Raw genomic sequence first — 13,873 nt, 5'->3', positions numbered from 1 at the left:
TATGCACATTGGAGCTTTTAAGGCTAAGACAGTAGAGAGTAAAATGTTTGCATTCAGTTTATTTCTTCCTTAAGTTTTTAAATGAGGACATTTTTTGAGTGTGGCGAGATATAAAATAAAAACGGATTATTAAACAGCCTATTGTTTTGGATGTAAAATTTGTATCTTTTAGTATAATATAATTAGACACGTGGTATAAAACACTAGAGGCTTCAGCCTGTCTACTTATGTTAAGGAACTTTAAACTAAAATTAAAGAACATCATCATTTTAATCTGTACAATGAAATTGCAAATTCTCACAAACTCAAGGTGGCTTGAAAGCTTGAAGTCTCTTAATCGACCACTAGAGGGCATCATAATACTATGAACCTCCAAACAACAGTAGGATCTCTGTCCTGTTCCATTAGAGCTTTCTGCTCTCCAGTCTGTAACTAACAGTCTGTAAGTAACAGTCTGTACAAAGTGCTGCAGTGGTTAAAGCATGAACATCTGCAGGACCCACAGTTCACACACTGAACCTTGCTCCACTATCTTGTATCTGTCTTTTATTTCCGCATTGGAGGTGGAGACTAATACCGGGTCAGACCCTGAGTTACGTTTGGGGAAGTTACTCAATATCGGAAAAAACCTTTCACTCAACTGTGAACAAAACATCAGTTTAACGATATTCTACACCTATGGGTGCACAGAGTGGAGGATAATTAAAGCCCCTAGAACCTCTGGAAGTGGGTGATATTCAGTATAACCGTCAGGTAATACCAAAGTGGGACTGTGTCCGTATGTGGGTAAACAATGACAAATTCAGTAACTTCCGCTACTTACATTCGGAACCTCAGTTATAGTTTACGCCGAAAGTTGTCCGACTTTCTGGACCCTCAGGACAGCTGGAAGGATGTTATTGTGTCGATACGGAAGCCGAATGGGGAGTTTAGGTACTCTCAGCACCATGTGAGGTAGGTGATTATGATAGGTGACATGGCTCCTATATCTATCTATCTATCTATCTATCTATCTATCTATCTATCTATCTATCTATCTATCTATCTATCTATCTATCCATCCATCCATCTGTCTTGTCAGGAGATTTGAAGGCCTGGTTGCACAGGGGAGAAGCCCCACAGTGGAGCTGCTGAATGACTGGGGCACCACCAACAGCACAGTGGGTGAACTTGTTGCCATTTTGAAGAGTCACAACTTGCTGGCTGCTGCTAGTGTCCTGCTGCCTGGTACGACTTGCAAAACTAGTATAATGGAAATAATAAACCCACGCAACTTCTATATAATGTGTAATATTGAACAGTATATAGCAAACTGTGCATAGATAGAACCACCACTATGGCTTAAAATGGGTCACGCTTTCTTAAGGCTTTGTGATGTATATAATGTATATGGTTTTTCAATGTCAGTTGTTTTCTGTATTTTACATATGTCTACAAAATAAAAGCTACTATACTTTTTTTTCAGTGTTTGTAAAAATGAATGACAGTATTCTTTTCATGTAGGAATATAAATGACACAGGTTTTATTCCACTCTGTATTTCTTTAACATAACTGGACATAGTCTCTGCGTAAACAGTAAAGAGAAAGGGGCTTTTAAATTGTGCACTACATCAAATCATTTTTGTGCTTTGTTTTGAAACAGTGGAAGAGGCCAGCTCAGCAGCTGCAGAAGCAACCAGGCTACTGGAAGAGCTAGAGACACAGCCATCCCCTGTCAGCTCTACTCTGCAGACACAGATTCTGCTGGAGAGTAATGAAGCAGGACACACAGGTGGTTGCACTTTTAAATGGGAGTTAATCCCCATTTTAAAATGACTTCATGACATATGTTAACATAGTCACTTGTAATGAGCTGGTATGTGGCTTTGCATACAATATAGATAAACTATGAGAGTTTTGTATGTAAAATACATGAAATTAAATGTTATTGCTGCTGCTATTTAAGAAAAATTAGTGATTTAACATACTTGACCAGCAGTTACCCACAAATGTTATAATGACATTTAATATATCCCTCATTAGATTTCTCCACTTTCGTCTACAATGAGCTGATGAAGATTACGGGTAACTTTGATGATCGTCCCATGTCAGATGGCGGCAGCAGACTTGGAGAGGGTGGATTTGGCACTGTATACAAAGCTCTCCTGAACGGGAATCCTATAGCAGTGAAAAAGCTCAATCCAGTAAGTGGAAATGTTTACATACTAAGCTCATACCTTTGTAGATCTCGTAAATCACAACACAAAATATTATCTCATCTAGATGGACGACGTGTCACTGGATGAGTTGAGAGTTCAGTTCAATCAAGAGATCCAAACTCTGAAAGTGTAAGTTTATTCTTCTATCTGTCCTTGCTAACTAACTGTGTCACCTTGGAATGACTGGCAGACACCTCATAAATGTAATATTTTATAGGCTTGAGTAAAGAATCTTAATCAATGTAATGGGACTTTGGAGAGAGTAAGTTTTAACAGGTTTTGGAAACACAAAATAAAAAGTCAGGCATCAATAAACATCCACGTTAGATTTAATGGGCACAATCATTCTGATTGCTATAATTTAATTTGAAAGTTAATGGAACTGTTTGCTACAGATATTGGACAAACTTTATTTTTGTGCAGTAGGTGGGGTTTTGTGCTGATGTATATTGAATTCATGAATTCATGAATTGTGATTGACACTGTTGATGCTATTTTTAAGGAACAGTTAGAGATGTTGAAAAAATAAGAGGTTAAGCTAAACTAAGATCTCCTGGCTATATTATTACTATTTCATATAACTCTTATTGAGAAAAGCATATTTCTTAAAATGTTGAACTTTTTTTTTAAACTCTATATACACTGTAGGTTAGCATAATAATTCCCATAGACCTGTTTTACAGGTTGAAACATGAAAACCTGGTAGACCTGGTGGGATTTTCCTGTGATGGACAGCACCCATGTTTGGTTTATGCCTTCATGGCCAACGGCTCTTTGCTCGACCGTCTAGCTTGCTTGGTAAATACCGTCTACCTTGCAGGCTCTGCCTTGTAGGTGTTGTGGTTCCACAGTGATATTTCACTTGTTTGTTTTTTGCCCTTCTAGGAAGACAGTCCTCCTTTGTTCTGGAGACAGAGATGCCTGATTGCTGAAGGGACAGCAAGAGGCTTAGAGTATCTGCACACTAACCACCATATCCACAGAGATGTTAAAAGGTATGGAAACTTGGTTGTTACCTACAAGCAGTAGTCAGGCAGCTCATTGTGCTTGTGCTAAGCTAAGCTAATACTAATGCTGTGGTGTCAGATATGCTCGATATATCGCTGCCCATTGTGCTCATGATCTTTTTTCCTGTTAGTGCAAATATTCTGTTGGATGAAGATCTTGTGGCAAAGGTCTCAGACTTTGGGCTGACGAGAGCATCAGCCAAACAAACATCAACAACCATGATAACAGAGAGGATTGTGGGTACCCGTGCATATATGGCACCGGAGGCGCTCAGGGGGGAGATCACACCAAAATCTGATGTCTTCAGCTTTGGAGTGGTAGACACATACACCCAAATACATACATACATGCACTGTACATTAAAAAATACATAATTGCAGGATGGAAACATTATTAGTATTGGTAGCTGTATATCTTAGGGGGAAAAATCCATTATATGACACTGGTTGAATAATTTATAGGATGTATAAAAGTGTCTGACCTTCTAAATAGTGTACCCTATACAGCTTATACAGTACAGTACATCTAATTAGGACAGCTGTGGAAACACTGCAGTGTCTGTGAAGCTACGTGGCACATGGTGGGGTAATAAAAATTTTCTGTCATCCAGAGCCATGTGATTAACCCCATCTTCCTGTCATCTCCAGGTGTTGTTAGAAATATTGTCTGGACTCTCGCCAGCTGATGAAAACCGTGAGCCACAATTCTTGGTAAATGGCACAAAGGAGTGCCTGTGTCACTGTGTGGTTATTAAGCTAGAGTTTGCAGCTCCATATTATTAAAGACTTTGCTTTAAATTAGTAATGGAATGTTATCAGGTCGCAGTCATTATATCGATCTAAGGTTGATCTATACTGATCATATGCTGGGCAACTTCTCTTGAGTAACTGCTGTTAGACCTTGCAAGTACCTTCAGCGTAATAAAACATAACACAAACTTGAAAACTAAGCAATATTTTCCTGAAATCACAGCATTTAAAGTATTTTGCAGCCTCACCTGAAGTGACTTTCTCTCCCTTGTTCCCTCAGATGGATTTTAGGTATGATATAGATGACGAAGATGAGGAGCTGACTCTGGAGGACTTTCTGGACAAAAAGATGAGAGACTGGGAGCTGAGCCAGGTGGAGAGTGTCTACACTTTGGCCTGTAACTGCCTCCATGAGAGGAAAAATAGACGGCCAGTCATTAAACAGGTACATTCTAGAAAGATAGATAAAGGCAGATAAGTAGTATAGTTCTAGCTACTGTGTTGGCATTTGTACCATGCACTGTATATCACCTTGAGGTTCTGTTGAGACTGTAACTGCAGGATCTGTGTTTTTTACTTAATAATCATTCCTCCTGTGCATACTGGTCATGAATTTATCTTTACCTTGCACAAATCTAATATAAGCTACATGTAATGCATTTCAGCCTTTCAAATGATCAAAAGTGATTGAGCCGCTACATCAATGCATTACTAAGAATGTCACATGTTAGCAGGTTGGAAGTAATTACAAAGTAGAACTGTGGATATGATTAGTCATAAATGATGATGTAGCTTTAGGAAGAGTTCATCCTCTGTGGACCAGTTATGGTTATGAAATATTTTCATGGCAATCCATCCAGTCCAGAGACTCAGTCTGGACCAAAGTAATGAACTGAGAACCAGAGTAACTATACCATCCACAGAGCCACGCCAATGAAGTGGAGCCAATAAATGTTTTGTAGAACAAACAGTGAATGATTTGATTTTAAATACTACATGAGATTTGTTGTAGCCTTGACTAGATGAAATTTTATTCTCAATATGGAACCTATAAAACTTGAAAATGTTATTTGTAGACAGTTTTTAGTTATTATTCTTATCTGTCTTGACAGGTCCTGTCTGAACTTAAAGAAGTTGTCAAAATGATATCACTGGATTTTCAGGCATAACAGAGAAGATACGAACGAGATCTGCTCTTGACAGCGCACAGACTGACAAATACATTTCCTTCTCAACAGTTTTGAATCATTTTCCTGTGACTGACAGTGTTTTTTTACACCAATCTATTTTTTCTGTAATAAGAAACTATAGTTTTTTAACCTTATTGTAACTGAATTGCTATATTTTTGTTAAGCATGCAGTCTACTTGATAGTTACAGAAATACTGCAGTATACTGAAATGGCATTAAATATATCAGATTTGATGAGTTTTTATCTTGAAAAGGCTAAAAGCTATTTACTATTGTATATTTATTGTGAAGACATCAATCCATTATCTATACCCACTTATTCCTAACCAGGGTTACAGGGATCTGCTGGAGCCTATCCCAGCTGTCTTTGGGTGAAAAGCAAAGGTACACCCTGGACAGGTCACCAGTCCATCACAGGGCCACATGGAGACAAACAACCTCACACACTCACACTCACTCCTATGGGCAATTTAGAGTCACCAGTCAACCTGACATACATGTTTTTGGACTGTGGGAAGAAACCGGAGTACCTGGAGAAAACCCACGCAAGCACAGGGAGAACATGCAAACTCCACACGGAAAGGTCCCTGCTGGGTTGTGAACCCAGGACCTTCTTTCTGTGAGGGAACAGGGCTAACCACTAATCCACTGTGATGCCCCATTGCGAAGACAAAGGGAATTAAACAAATGAAAGATTTAAATATTTTTATTCTTTAAAAGAAAGATTTGTAAGAAAACAAATAAGACCAAACATGATTTTTTTCAATTTTACTGACACTATGAATGTTAAGGGATTTCCCCTTCAAACTAGAGGTGAGCTTAGTAGTTTGCTTAATATTAACCAGCAGACCAGTGGCATCATTTTGATCAAGGTACTTATATTAGTCCCTTTCCTATACGGCTTCTTGGCCATCCATGTTATATGGAAACCAGCTTAAGTTGCTTCCTCTTTGTGAAATCTGAGACGTATTGATGTGTTATTTCTGGAAGCCCCTGTTCTTTCCACTGTGGTACTCACCAACACTAACAACCACCAGAACAGACAAGACTGTTTCTTAATCATAGAGCATCACACAGCTACAATATGTACATTTACAGCACTTGCATAGAAAAATAAGTTTTTCAGCAGATGATTTTTTTTTTTCATGTAAACCACAGTTATATCAAAAAGAAGTCAATTTTCCAATATAAAATGCACTGTTAAAATGAATCAATAGACACAAGTGGGATAATTATATCTTTTCTGCTTTGGAGCACCTCATTGTGCAAACAGTAGGAGACAAATGTTGAACACATTAGACACAGATACATTAATTGACACAGACTTAAGGAATGCAAGTTAAGAATTCAAGCATGTGAACTCAAAATGGGGGAATTTCATAATATTGGCGCAAGTTCACATTAGTGGCATTAACTTTTTAAGTCTCAGAGCTGGCAACAATGTAAAAACCTCAAGCTTGTCTTGTTTGAGCCTCAGTGAATCATTGCAAATATTTTTGTGACTGTGCTAACATACATAAATATGCTTCCATTTGGCAAGCTACAAATGGAAACTGAAGTGTGTCATTGCTCAGTTGTCCTTGGCGTGCATAGTTGGGTCTCTGGGTGAACTACGTGGGAATTTGAGGTTGTCATTTTATTATTTTAAACAAGCATGTCAAAAATGATTTCCCCATCACAGGAATGTTCCACTGTGGAACGTGCTTGGGGTGGAGGTGGCGGTCGGCTGCTGAGGTCTGTTCAGTCTTCCTCCTCGCCCTCTGCAGGTGGTCGGGTGATGCGCCGGCCACCCCGCTTTCCTGCAGGGCCTTTGGGCTTGCTAAAAGCCTGCTTATGTGCATGCTGTTTGGGATGCACCTCCTCATATAAGAAATCACTGGTCAGTTCATCCCCATTTTCAATCTCCAACTGTAAAACAGAAAAAAAGTAAGTGAAGTGACAGAAAAAGAGTGGAAAACTAACTATCTCGTGTTAAAAAGAATATAACTTCTTGACAACTGCTGTGTATTTCAGTCAGCTTCTTTGTCACCTGTTTGAAGTGAGCAGGGCTTGTGTAATTGAAATAGAACAAACCCAACCCAAAAGCAGATTAACAAGAGTTTGATGTGTTTAACTTTTCAGAAATTATATCTAGTGATTTTTTTCTGTACTTTGCTGCTTATTTAGTCATGAATATTCAAATTTTATACATTTTTTTCTGGAACTTAATGTTTCAGACAAAAAAATCAACACTTTTACATTAGCAATTCATACTTTTGTATGACAGACTGATTCTTACCTTTTTCTCAATCTCAATCTTGAGATTGTTTTCCACCATATCAACTAAGGGATTTTTGCAGCTGGAATACAGCATCCTCTCCCGGATGCTACACTTATATCCGGGCATAGAATAAATGAAGACTGCAGAAGCAAAAAAGAACAATTAAAGAACAAACCATGAGAATGGAGAAGAACAGGGGGTGTGTCAAAGTCTCATAATAACTAGTGAGAATATTCACCTGTGGACTCTAAGTAGTCGCCTTCATGGGAATGTTTGTAGAGGAAGAAGTGGTAGCGTGCAGAATCTTTAGGGACTCTCTTGGGGAGGTCTTTTACCTCTGTTGGCTCAGTGTTGCACAACCGAATGAGCTCCTGTTCAGCATCTACTTGCTTTTGACAAAACGAAATATAAATTTACACTCAAGGTCCATGGGTCGTGCTTGTGAAAGTCTCTGCTTTGATATACAGACTAAGAGGAAATGTGAGTGTGAACTGTGAATAACAAACCATTTCCCCTCCATTTCAGGTGTGTCAAGAGTCAAACATTTACTCAGCATTTGTTCATGTGCTGTCAGGAGTAAACCCTCGATAGATAAATAAAGCAAACACTACTGGTTTATTGAAAAGCTTTTAGACTAACAAACAAAAAGGGAACAGACAATGCTGTAACAGTGCCACAATTATTCCTTTGTACTTGGTACAAATCTGATCTTGTGACATGAAGCCTTTGAATTTCAATGAGAAGAACTGACACAAAGGCTTTTTGGGCAATATGAGTAACTCATTGTGTCAGTCTGCAAACACACCGTGACCAAAAAGCACCTCTAAATCTCAAAACAATGTAAGATAAGAGACAGATTGATTTGGCAGTCAAATACTGACTGAGTAAAGGTAACCTTTCTGATTTGCTTTTAAAAACTCACCAGTTGTACATAGTTGATTTTCTTGTCTCTAAAACGTTCAAGTGCTGCAACTGCGTCTTTGTGAATAGGGAAGGCCACTCCCTGCAAAGTCTGCTGCTTGGTGTCCACACTGATGTCTGTCTGCACCTGAATACACAGCAAACACATGCCACAAAAACAAGAGGCACTTGAGCTTCCAACTGTCCCTCCATGATCGCTACAATGCACTACATGAAAACAAAACGGTTATGTAATGACATCATTAATTAGGCTGATCTAAGTAAATATTTTATTTGCTGTCAAATAACACATGGGTTGTGTTAATATGAGTACATTACGAAAAGTCAGCTCTTTATTAATATGAACATTTATGCAGACACAATAATGCAAACACAACCCCACATCCAGATGCCACTATGAGCACATTATGTTGACATGCCAACAATTGGAAGTTATGGGCAGAAATTTTGCTCTTTCATTCAACCCAGGTTTTTAAATTTAATCACGCAAGGGGACAAATCAATGATATTTCAATGCATTAACAGGTTGTTGTTGATGGTTTTGGTGTCCTAATGACTTGTGCATTAGGTGAAATAGAATAAATATTGTGTTAGTCATCAGAAAGTAAAAAGGTTTACAATTGCAACAAGCAGCTTGAACGCTGGAGCATGATGATTACAGATGAGGTGCTTGTATCAGAAGTGACAAGGCACCTCCATGAAATCATGCAGAAAACTGGAAACGCTGGGGGGATTACACTGATGGATTGCATCTATTTTAAGAGCCCTGTTCCCACAAAATGAAATGCCGTGCAAACATGATTGAGCTTCCGATGTAGCTACCTCGCATACTAAAAAGGATTGCAGATCTTTTATCCATCTGCTTAGTAAAAGGCAGGCAATCTCCAAGGCATGGCAATGATAAATATTTCAAAGCCTCTTTTTCCTCTAGGCGGCACAGATTAATGGTATATTATCTTCCTTCAACAGCTGGTCAAGTGGGACAAGCACAAACCTCACTTCCCATTTGCTCTGCTGCTTTTAATTGACCATACTGTAGAGAGAGACTGCACTACTCAAAGCACTTCCATATATGGTAAAAAAGACCATTCTTGTTTCTGTTGCAGACTGGGATCGCAGCAATTACAAAAGGTTGCTTCTCAAAGAAGAAGAGCTCATTTTGGGTTCATTATAGGAATTGCCTCCCTGAGTCTGAAAAGTTATACTTCAAATGCTGAATTTTTTTTTTTTTTTTTTACTTTGTGGAGTGTATCTGATATGGCCCTAAAGCCTTTTGCATCAGCAGTGTAAACACTTAGCAGCAAGCAATGGAGATCTTTACAGTATTTCCATCTTCTTAGTACACCCAAAAAAGGCAAAGCACAATAATACAGCTCACCTGTGCTCTATGCAGAATCACAGCCAAGTAGTCAAAGCTACAGGGCATTCTCATTTGCATGTAGCTCTCTCAACATGGAAATATTAGCTGTGAATATTCATAAAGAGCTCTTCTTTATGCACTCTGTTGCTCAGGCTGAACAGGGTTTATGACTGAAAAAGAGGCTTTTAATGGAGCAACGGATGTGAGCTGTACAAGCTTAATAGATTCACCTCTGCCAACATCCTGCTGCTCTAATGCATCAGCATCTTTGCCCTGTGCTGATACTGCCAGTCAAGCATATGCACACATCTACTGTTGATGACCTCGTGCTTGAAACGATACATTGCTGGCTTTCGTTGATACTCTTTACTGATTCTGGTTAAACTTAAATCTTACCAAAAAAAAGATGTGAAACTGCTATGAGTTAACACCTTTTTTTTTTCACCCAGAAGAACCTCAGTGTACGAGGATGATGTAGTGTCATCCCTTTTCAGACTTTTGAACACTTCAAGCCATGCAGCCTGTTAACAGGCAGTGGTGTCTGTGTACACAAGCATGGTGACCTACATAATTTTCTCTAGGGTGATCTCAAAATAAAAATAAATCGGAATGATTTGTGTGTTTGCATGTTTCATGGTGTTTATTTGTGTGTTTTACCTCATTTAGTTTAATCTGTCTCAGTTCCTCCTCTGCAGCCGTGAGGGGCAGGGGAGCAGCCTGCGAGGTCAGATATTTCCTGTATCCACTAAGATTCAAATCATCCTGAGGGCCAAAAAATAGAATGATTATACATTTTACTGACAACAATGTGTCATGGATCATATCAGTTACAATAAATGTGTATGATTGAAGCTTATCTTGTTAGAGTAAGCCTTCTGACTGATACCTCAGTGAACAGAAGACTTTTTCATGTTATTTCAAGCTTTGCTATTGTATGACCAACCTTTGTGGTACCGAAAATCTCATCCTTGATGTGCCCACCTCCAAACTCTTTCTTCAGTGTGGCTCTGGTAGCAGCATATAACATTTTATGTCGCACCTGATAAGAATATGAGGAAAATTTAAAGGGAATATATGATCTAGCTAGATTGAAAATATATTTATTGATAGTAAGAGGTATTATTTTTGTCATTGTGTTACGTGTTACACCTGCATGTTGAATATTTTTCTTATTTCTTTGAGTCAGTCACATTGCATAATCAAAAAAATGACATCTGCATGATATGACTGCTTGCTACATTTTTAGTGTTAATGCCCCCTGTCAGTCATAAGAACATAAAAAGATGACCCACACATTAAAACATCACTTTATACTGGTACTAGTGGTCAAAAGTACACAATAAAAAAAAATTTGAGCTCCCTTTAAAAAAAAAAAAAACATGAAATGAAAACAAACCAAGTCTGTCAATGCTGCTGCTTGCACTTGTAAAATGATTTTGCAACTTCCAGACAAGCCACAACCTGAAGCCCCGTGCTTTGAGCCTGAGGGTAGGAATGTTAAGCTAAATTTTTTTTCTTTCAGAAAATGGATCTGAGCTCATTTCCACCATGCAGTTAGAGTGCTACAAATATCCAACATGGCATTTTCTCGTTGCACTGGTCTCTCCATGCAACATTCATCTCTCCACTGTTAGAGAAACATCTGTATGTTTACTTAGCATGGCTATTTTGAATGCTGACTCTATACTACAAGTAGTTGTTTAAGTTCTTGTGAAACTCAATGACTGAACAAAATGAGTGAACAAAACACCAAACAAACATGTGCATAACAAGGAAGCAATGCAATGTGATAAGCTAAGATCATCTAAAAGAAAAATTTTAAAGTCAGAAATTAGATGTTTAGGTTCAGCACCATGTTATTTGGAAAACCTCATGATATATCCATGTTTAAATTACAAGAGGGCTGGTAGGAAACAATAACTCCACCGTTGTCCACATGTAGCCAGCCCTTAAAGAAGCATACAAAGAATTGCTGCCTTGATGTGGTAAACCCCACCCATCTCATATGCAAAGCAGAGGAGGACATATGCCATGAAGTACAGAAAGCTATTCATTAGAGCCAGTCTGGCCTCAGTTTTCTTACAGCAGAGTGGTCTGGTGACCAGGCCAGAAAGATCCACTCGTAGCCCTGGGTGTTAGTGGAGTCCAGTCGGTAGAGAACGTAGCAGGGCAGATCATCCTCGAGCAGGGGGAGCACTAAGGAATCATACTCTTGGTCCCACTTTTTTGATGCTTTCCTAGTGGTGCCCAAGCTCAACTGCTCTGGAAAACAGATGTGCAAGAAAAACGTTAGCAGTGCATGGATGTGTTAGTGATGTTGACATTCTAATATCAGGCAGAAGAAACTGTGAATAAACTCTATAATTCTGGGATGCTGCTTACCATCCTCAATGATGATCTTTAAGACTCGATATTCAGCTCCACCCCTGGCACTGGCAAAGATTTCCTTCACATCATTCCCCGCTAAGAAAACACACAGAAGGGTCAGTTTGTTTAAATTAGATGCTTGCTTGACAATAACATATTCTTGCTGCAAGTGAAGCCATTTAAAAGCCCTAAGACAAAAGAGACTATTTCACTGTTCTGCTCAGGTAAACTTCAACAATACATGTGGCTGGAGATTAACTACCTTTGACCCAAGTCCACCATGACTGTGGTTTTCCACTCCAACAATCTTGCTAAAGCTGGAGAACAAGTCCAACTACAATCACATATAAATGAGGTAGAACAACATCACTGTATAAACAGTTTCCTATAATCCTATATAACACATAAAGGAGAGGGAAAGATTAAATAGCAATTCATTTTTACACAAGATTAATTTATATGTTAGTCTATAGTCTTGTCGGCTTGAAGCACAAATGCAAAACCACCCGCTTAGTTCTGAGGATATAAAGACTTTAGTCTTCTTTATCCTCATGTTGGCAGTTTTTTTTGTGGGGGGGGGGGGGGCACACGTGGGCTCAAAGCAGCTGAGGGTGCAATGGGTGTAGTACAGTCACTGACACCCAATGCATCTCCCTGTCATTAACTCACCTCAACTGCACATGTTTTTTCCTGAGCAGAAGCAAATTTGTGATGTCATAGTGTGAAAAGCTTTACGGCGTTGCAGTCACACCCTACTAAAGTCCATTCTAAAATTACTGCGAAGGTAATGCAAATACTACTGTCATATTTATGGAAACACCGGCCGGTCTAGCAAGGCCAGCGGTTTGTTTAAATGAAGGCGTTGGCCAGCCATTCAGAGGGCTAAACTAACGTTAAAAGATTTCAGCTCCTCATAAAAACACTGGGGCATAACGTTAAAGGATTTGGGACTACAGTGATACGACAGCCGTGATTTAACTGGCTCTTAAACTGGCCAAACACCCAGAAAGTATGCTTCATGGTCCTGACAGCGTCCTGGTCACACACATCACGGTAGCTCACGGCTAGCTAGGAGTGGCTAACTAACTTGGCGCTAGCTCCTGGTTGCAATGAATTGTTACAGACGTTTTAAAGCTCGACCCGGAACAACACACTTGCACAACAAAACACAGAGACAGTGAAATGAGAGAAACCTTTCTACCTTGAATTCCCGTTTGATGTGACATAGTGCCTTTCGTCGGATAAAGGGCTGATGCAGCGGATCAGGCGAAAGCAGGGAAGAGAACCAGGAAGTGGACTACATCGACAAGACCCGCCCACATCAAAATCACATGACACCGTGAAACGAGTAAATAAATACCAGTGAGAGATGAACAAACCTAATCATATCAACTTTAAGTACATCACATCATCAAAAAGAAAAACACTCATTACGCAGTTTTATGGCCCGTATCAAGGTCCCGGGGTTAAATATTATACTGGGCTACTGTAATCAATGCATTAACATGCATTAATGAAAGAGTGATCAATTTTAAACGCTTATTCGGCAATTTAACAGGTAACAAGGCGCTACAATGGATTTTCCTCCATATGTTTAGGATTTTTAAATATACTTCCATTCAAATACTGCTACTACTACCACGGCTGGTCTAGTGAGCATCTGCCATGGGATCCCATCTGTCAACGGAGGATATGATGTTTTATAATTACAAAACAGTTAACGACATTTCTGTGTTAATGGAACTAAATATCTGTTAGTGTTATCTGTATTGACATAAAAGGTAAAAGTGTGCGACGGTATTTGTGAATTTAAACAAAA

General features: G+C 39.0%; 2 protein-coding genes across 2 annotated transcripts; one reads left to right on the top strand and one right to left on the bottom strand.

Annotated features, from left to right (window-relative positions):
• The first annotated feature begins 573 nt into the window (after positions 1-573).
• irak4 (interleukin-1 receptor-associated kinase 4) lies at positions 574-5,399 on the top strand. The gene is made up of 11 exons (XM_026312372.1): positions 574-954; positions 1,082-1,227; positions 1,644-1,772; positions 2,024-2,184; positions 2,264-2,328; positions 2,883-2,997; positions 3,085-3,194; positions 3,338-3,524; positions 3,855-3,917; positions 4,237-4,401; positions 5,069-5,399. Exons 1-11 carry the CDS (start codon positions 794-796, stop codon positions 5,123-5,125), a joined length of 1,359 nt encoding a protein of 452 aa, XP_026168157.1. The 5' UTR covers positions 574-793; the 3' UTR covers positions 5,126-5,399.
• Positions 5,400-5,834: 435 nt separating this feature from the next.
• Positions 5,835-13,370, bottom strand: twf1a (twinfilin actin-binding protein 1a). The gene is made up of 9 exons (XM_026311913.1): positions 13,256-13,370; positions 12,070-12,150; positions 11,771-11,949; positions 10,631-10,726; positions 10,345-10,449; positions 8,329-8,454; positions 7,645-7,795; positions 7,425-7,546; positions 5,835-7,054 (listed from the first exon to the last, which is right to left on the bottom strand). Exons 1-9 carry the CDS (start codon positions 13,278-13,280, stop codon positions 6,887-6,889), a joined length of 1,053 nt encoding a protein of 350 aa, XP_026167698.1. The 5' UTR covers positions 13,281-13,370; the 3' UTR covers positions 5,835-6,886.
• Positions 13,371-13,873: the final 503 nt, after the last annotated feature.

Source organism: Mastacembelus armatus, chromosome 6 (assembly GCF_900324485.2).
Source record: "Mastacembelus armatus chromosome 6, fMasArm1.2, whole genome shotgun sequence".
Taxonomy (NCBI): Eukaryota; Metazoa; Chordata; class Actinopteri; order Synbranchiformes; family Mastacembelidae; genus Mastacembelus; species Mastacembelus armatus.
This window is presented reverse-complemented; position numbering and strand designations above follow the sequence as displayed.

Coding starts and splice junctions, on each gene's coding strand:
- irak4 (XM_026312372.1), top strand. CDS start 794: ATGACAAATTCAGTAACTTCCGCTACTTACATTCGGAACCTCAGTTAT. Junction 1,228..1,643: donor TGCTAGTGTCCTGCTGCCTG/GTACGACTTGCA, acceptor GTTTTGAAACAG/TGGAAGAGGCCAGCTCAGCA. Junction 3,525..3,854: donor ATGTCTTCAGCTTTGGAGTG/GTAGACACATAC, acceptor TGTCATCTCCAG/GTGTTGTTAGAAATATTGTC.
- twf1a (XM_026311913.1), bottom strand. CDS start 13,280: ATGTCACATCAAACGGGAATTCAAG. Junction 12,151..13,255: donor ACATCAAACGGGAATTCAAG/GTAGAAAGGTTT, acceptor GTGTTTTCTTAG/CGGGGAATGATGTGAAGGAA. Junction 7,796..8,328: donor AAATCAACTATGTACAACTG/GTGAGTTTTTAA, acceptor TTTTGTCAAAAG/CAAGTAGATGCTGAACAGGA.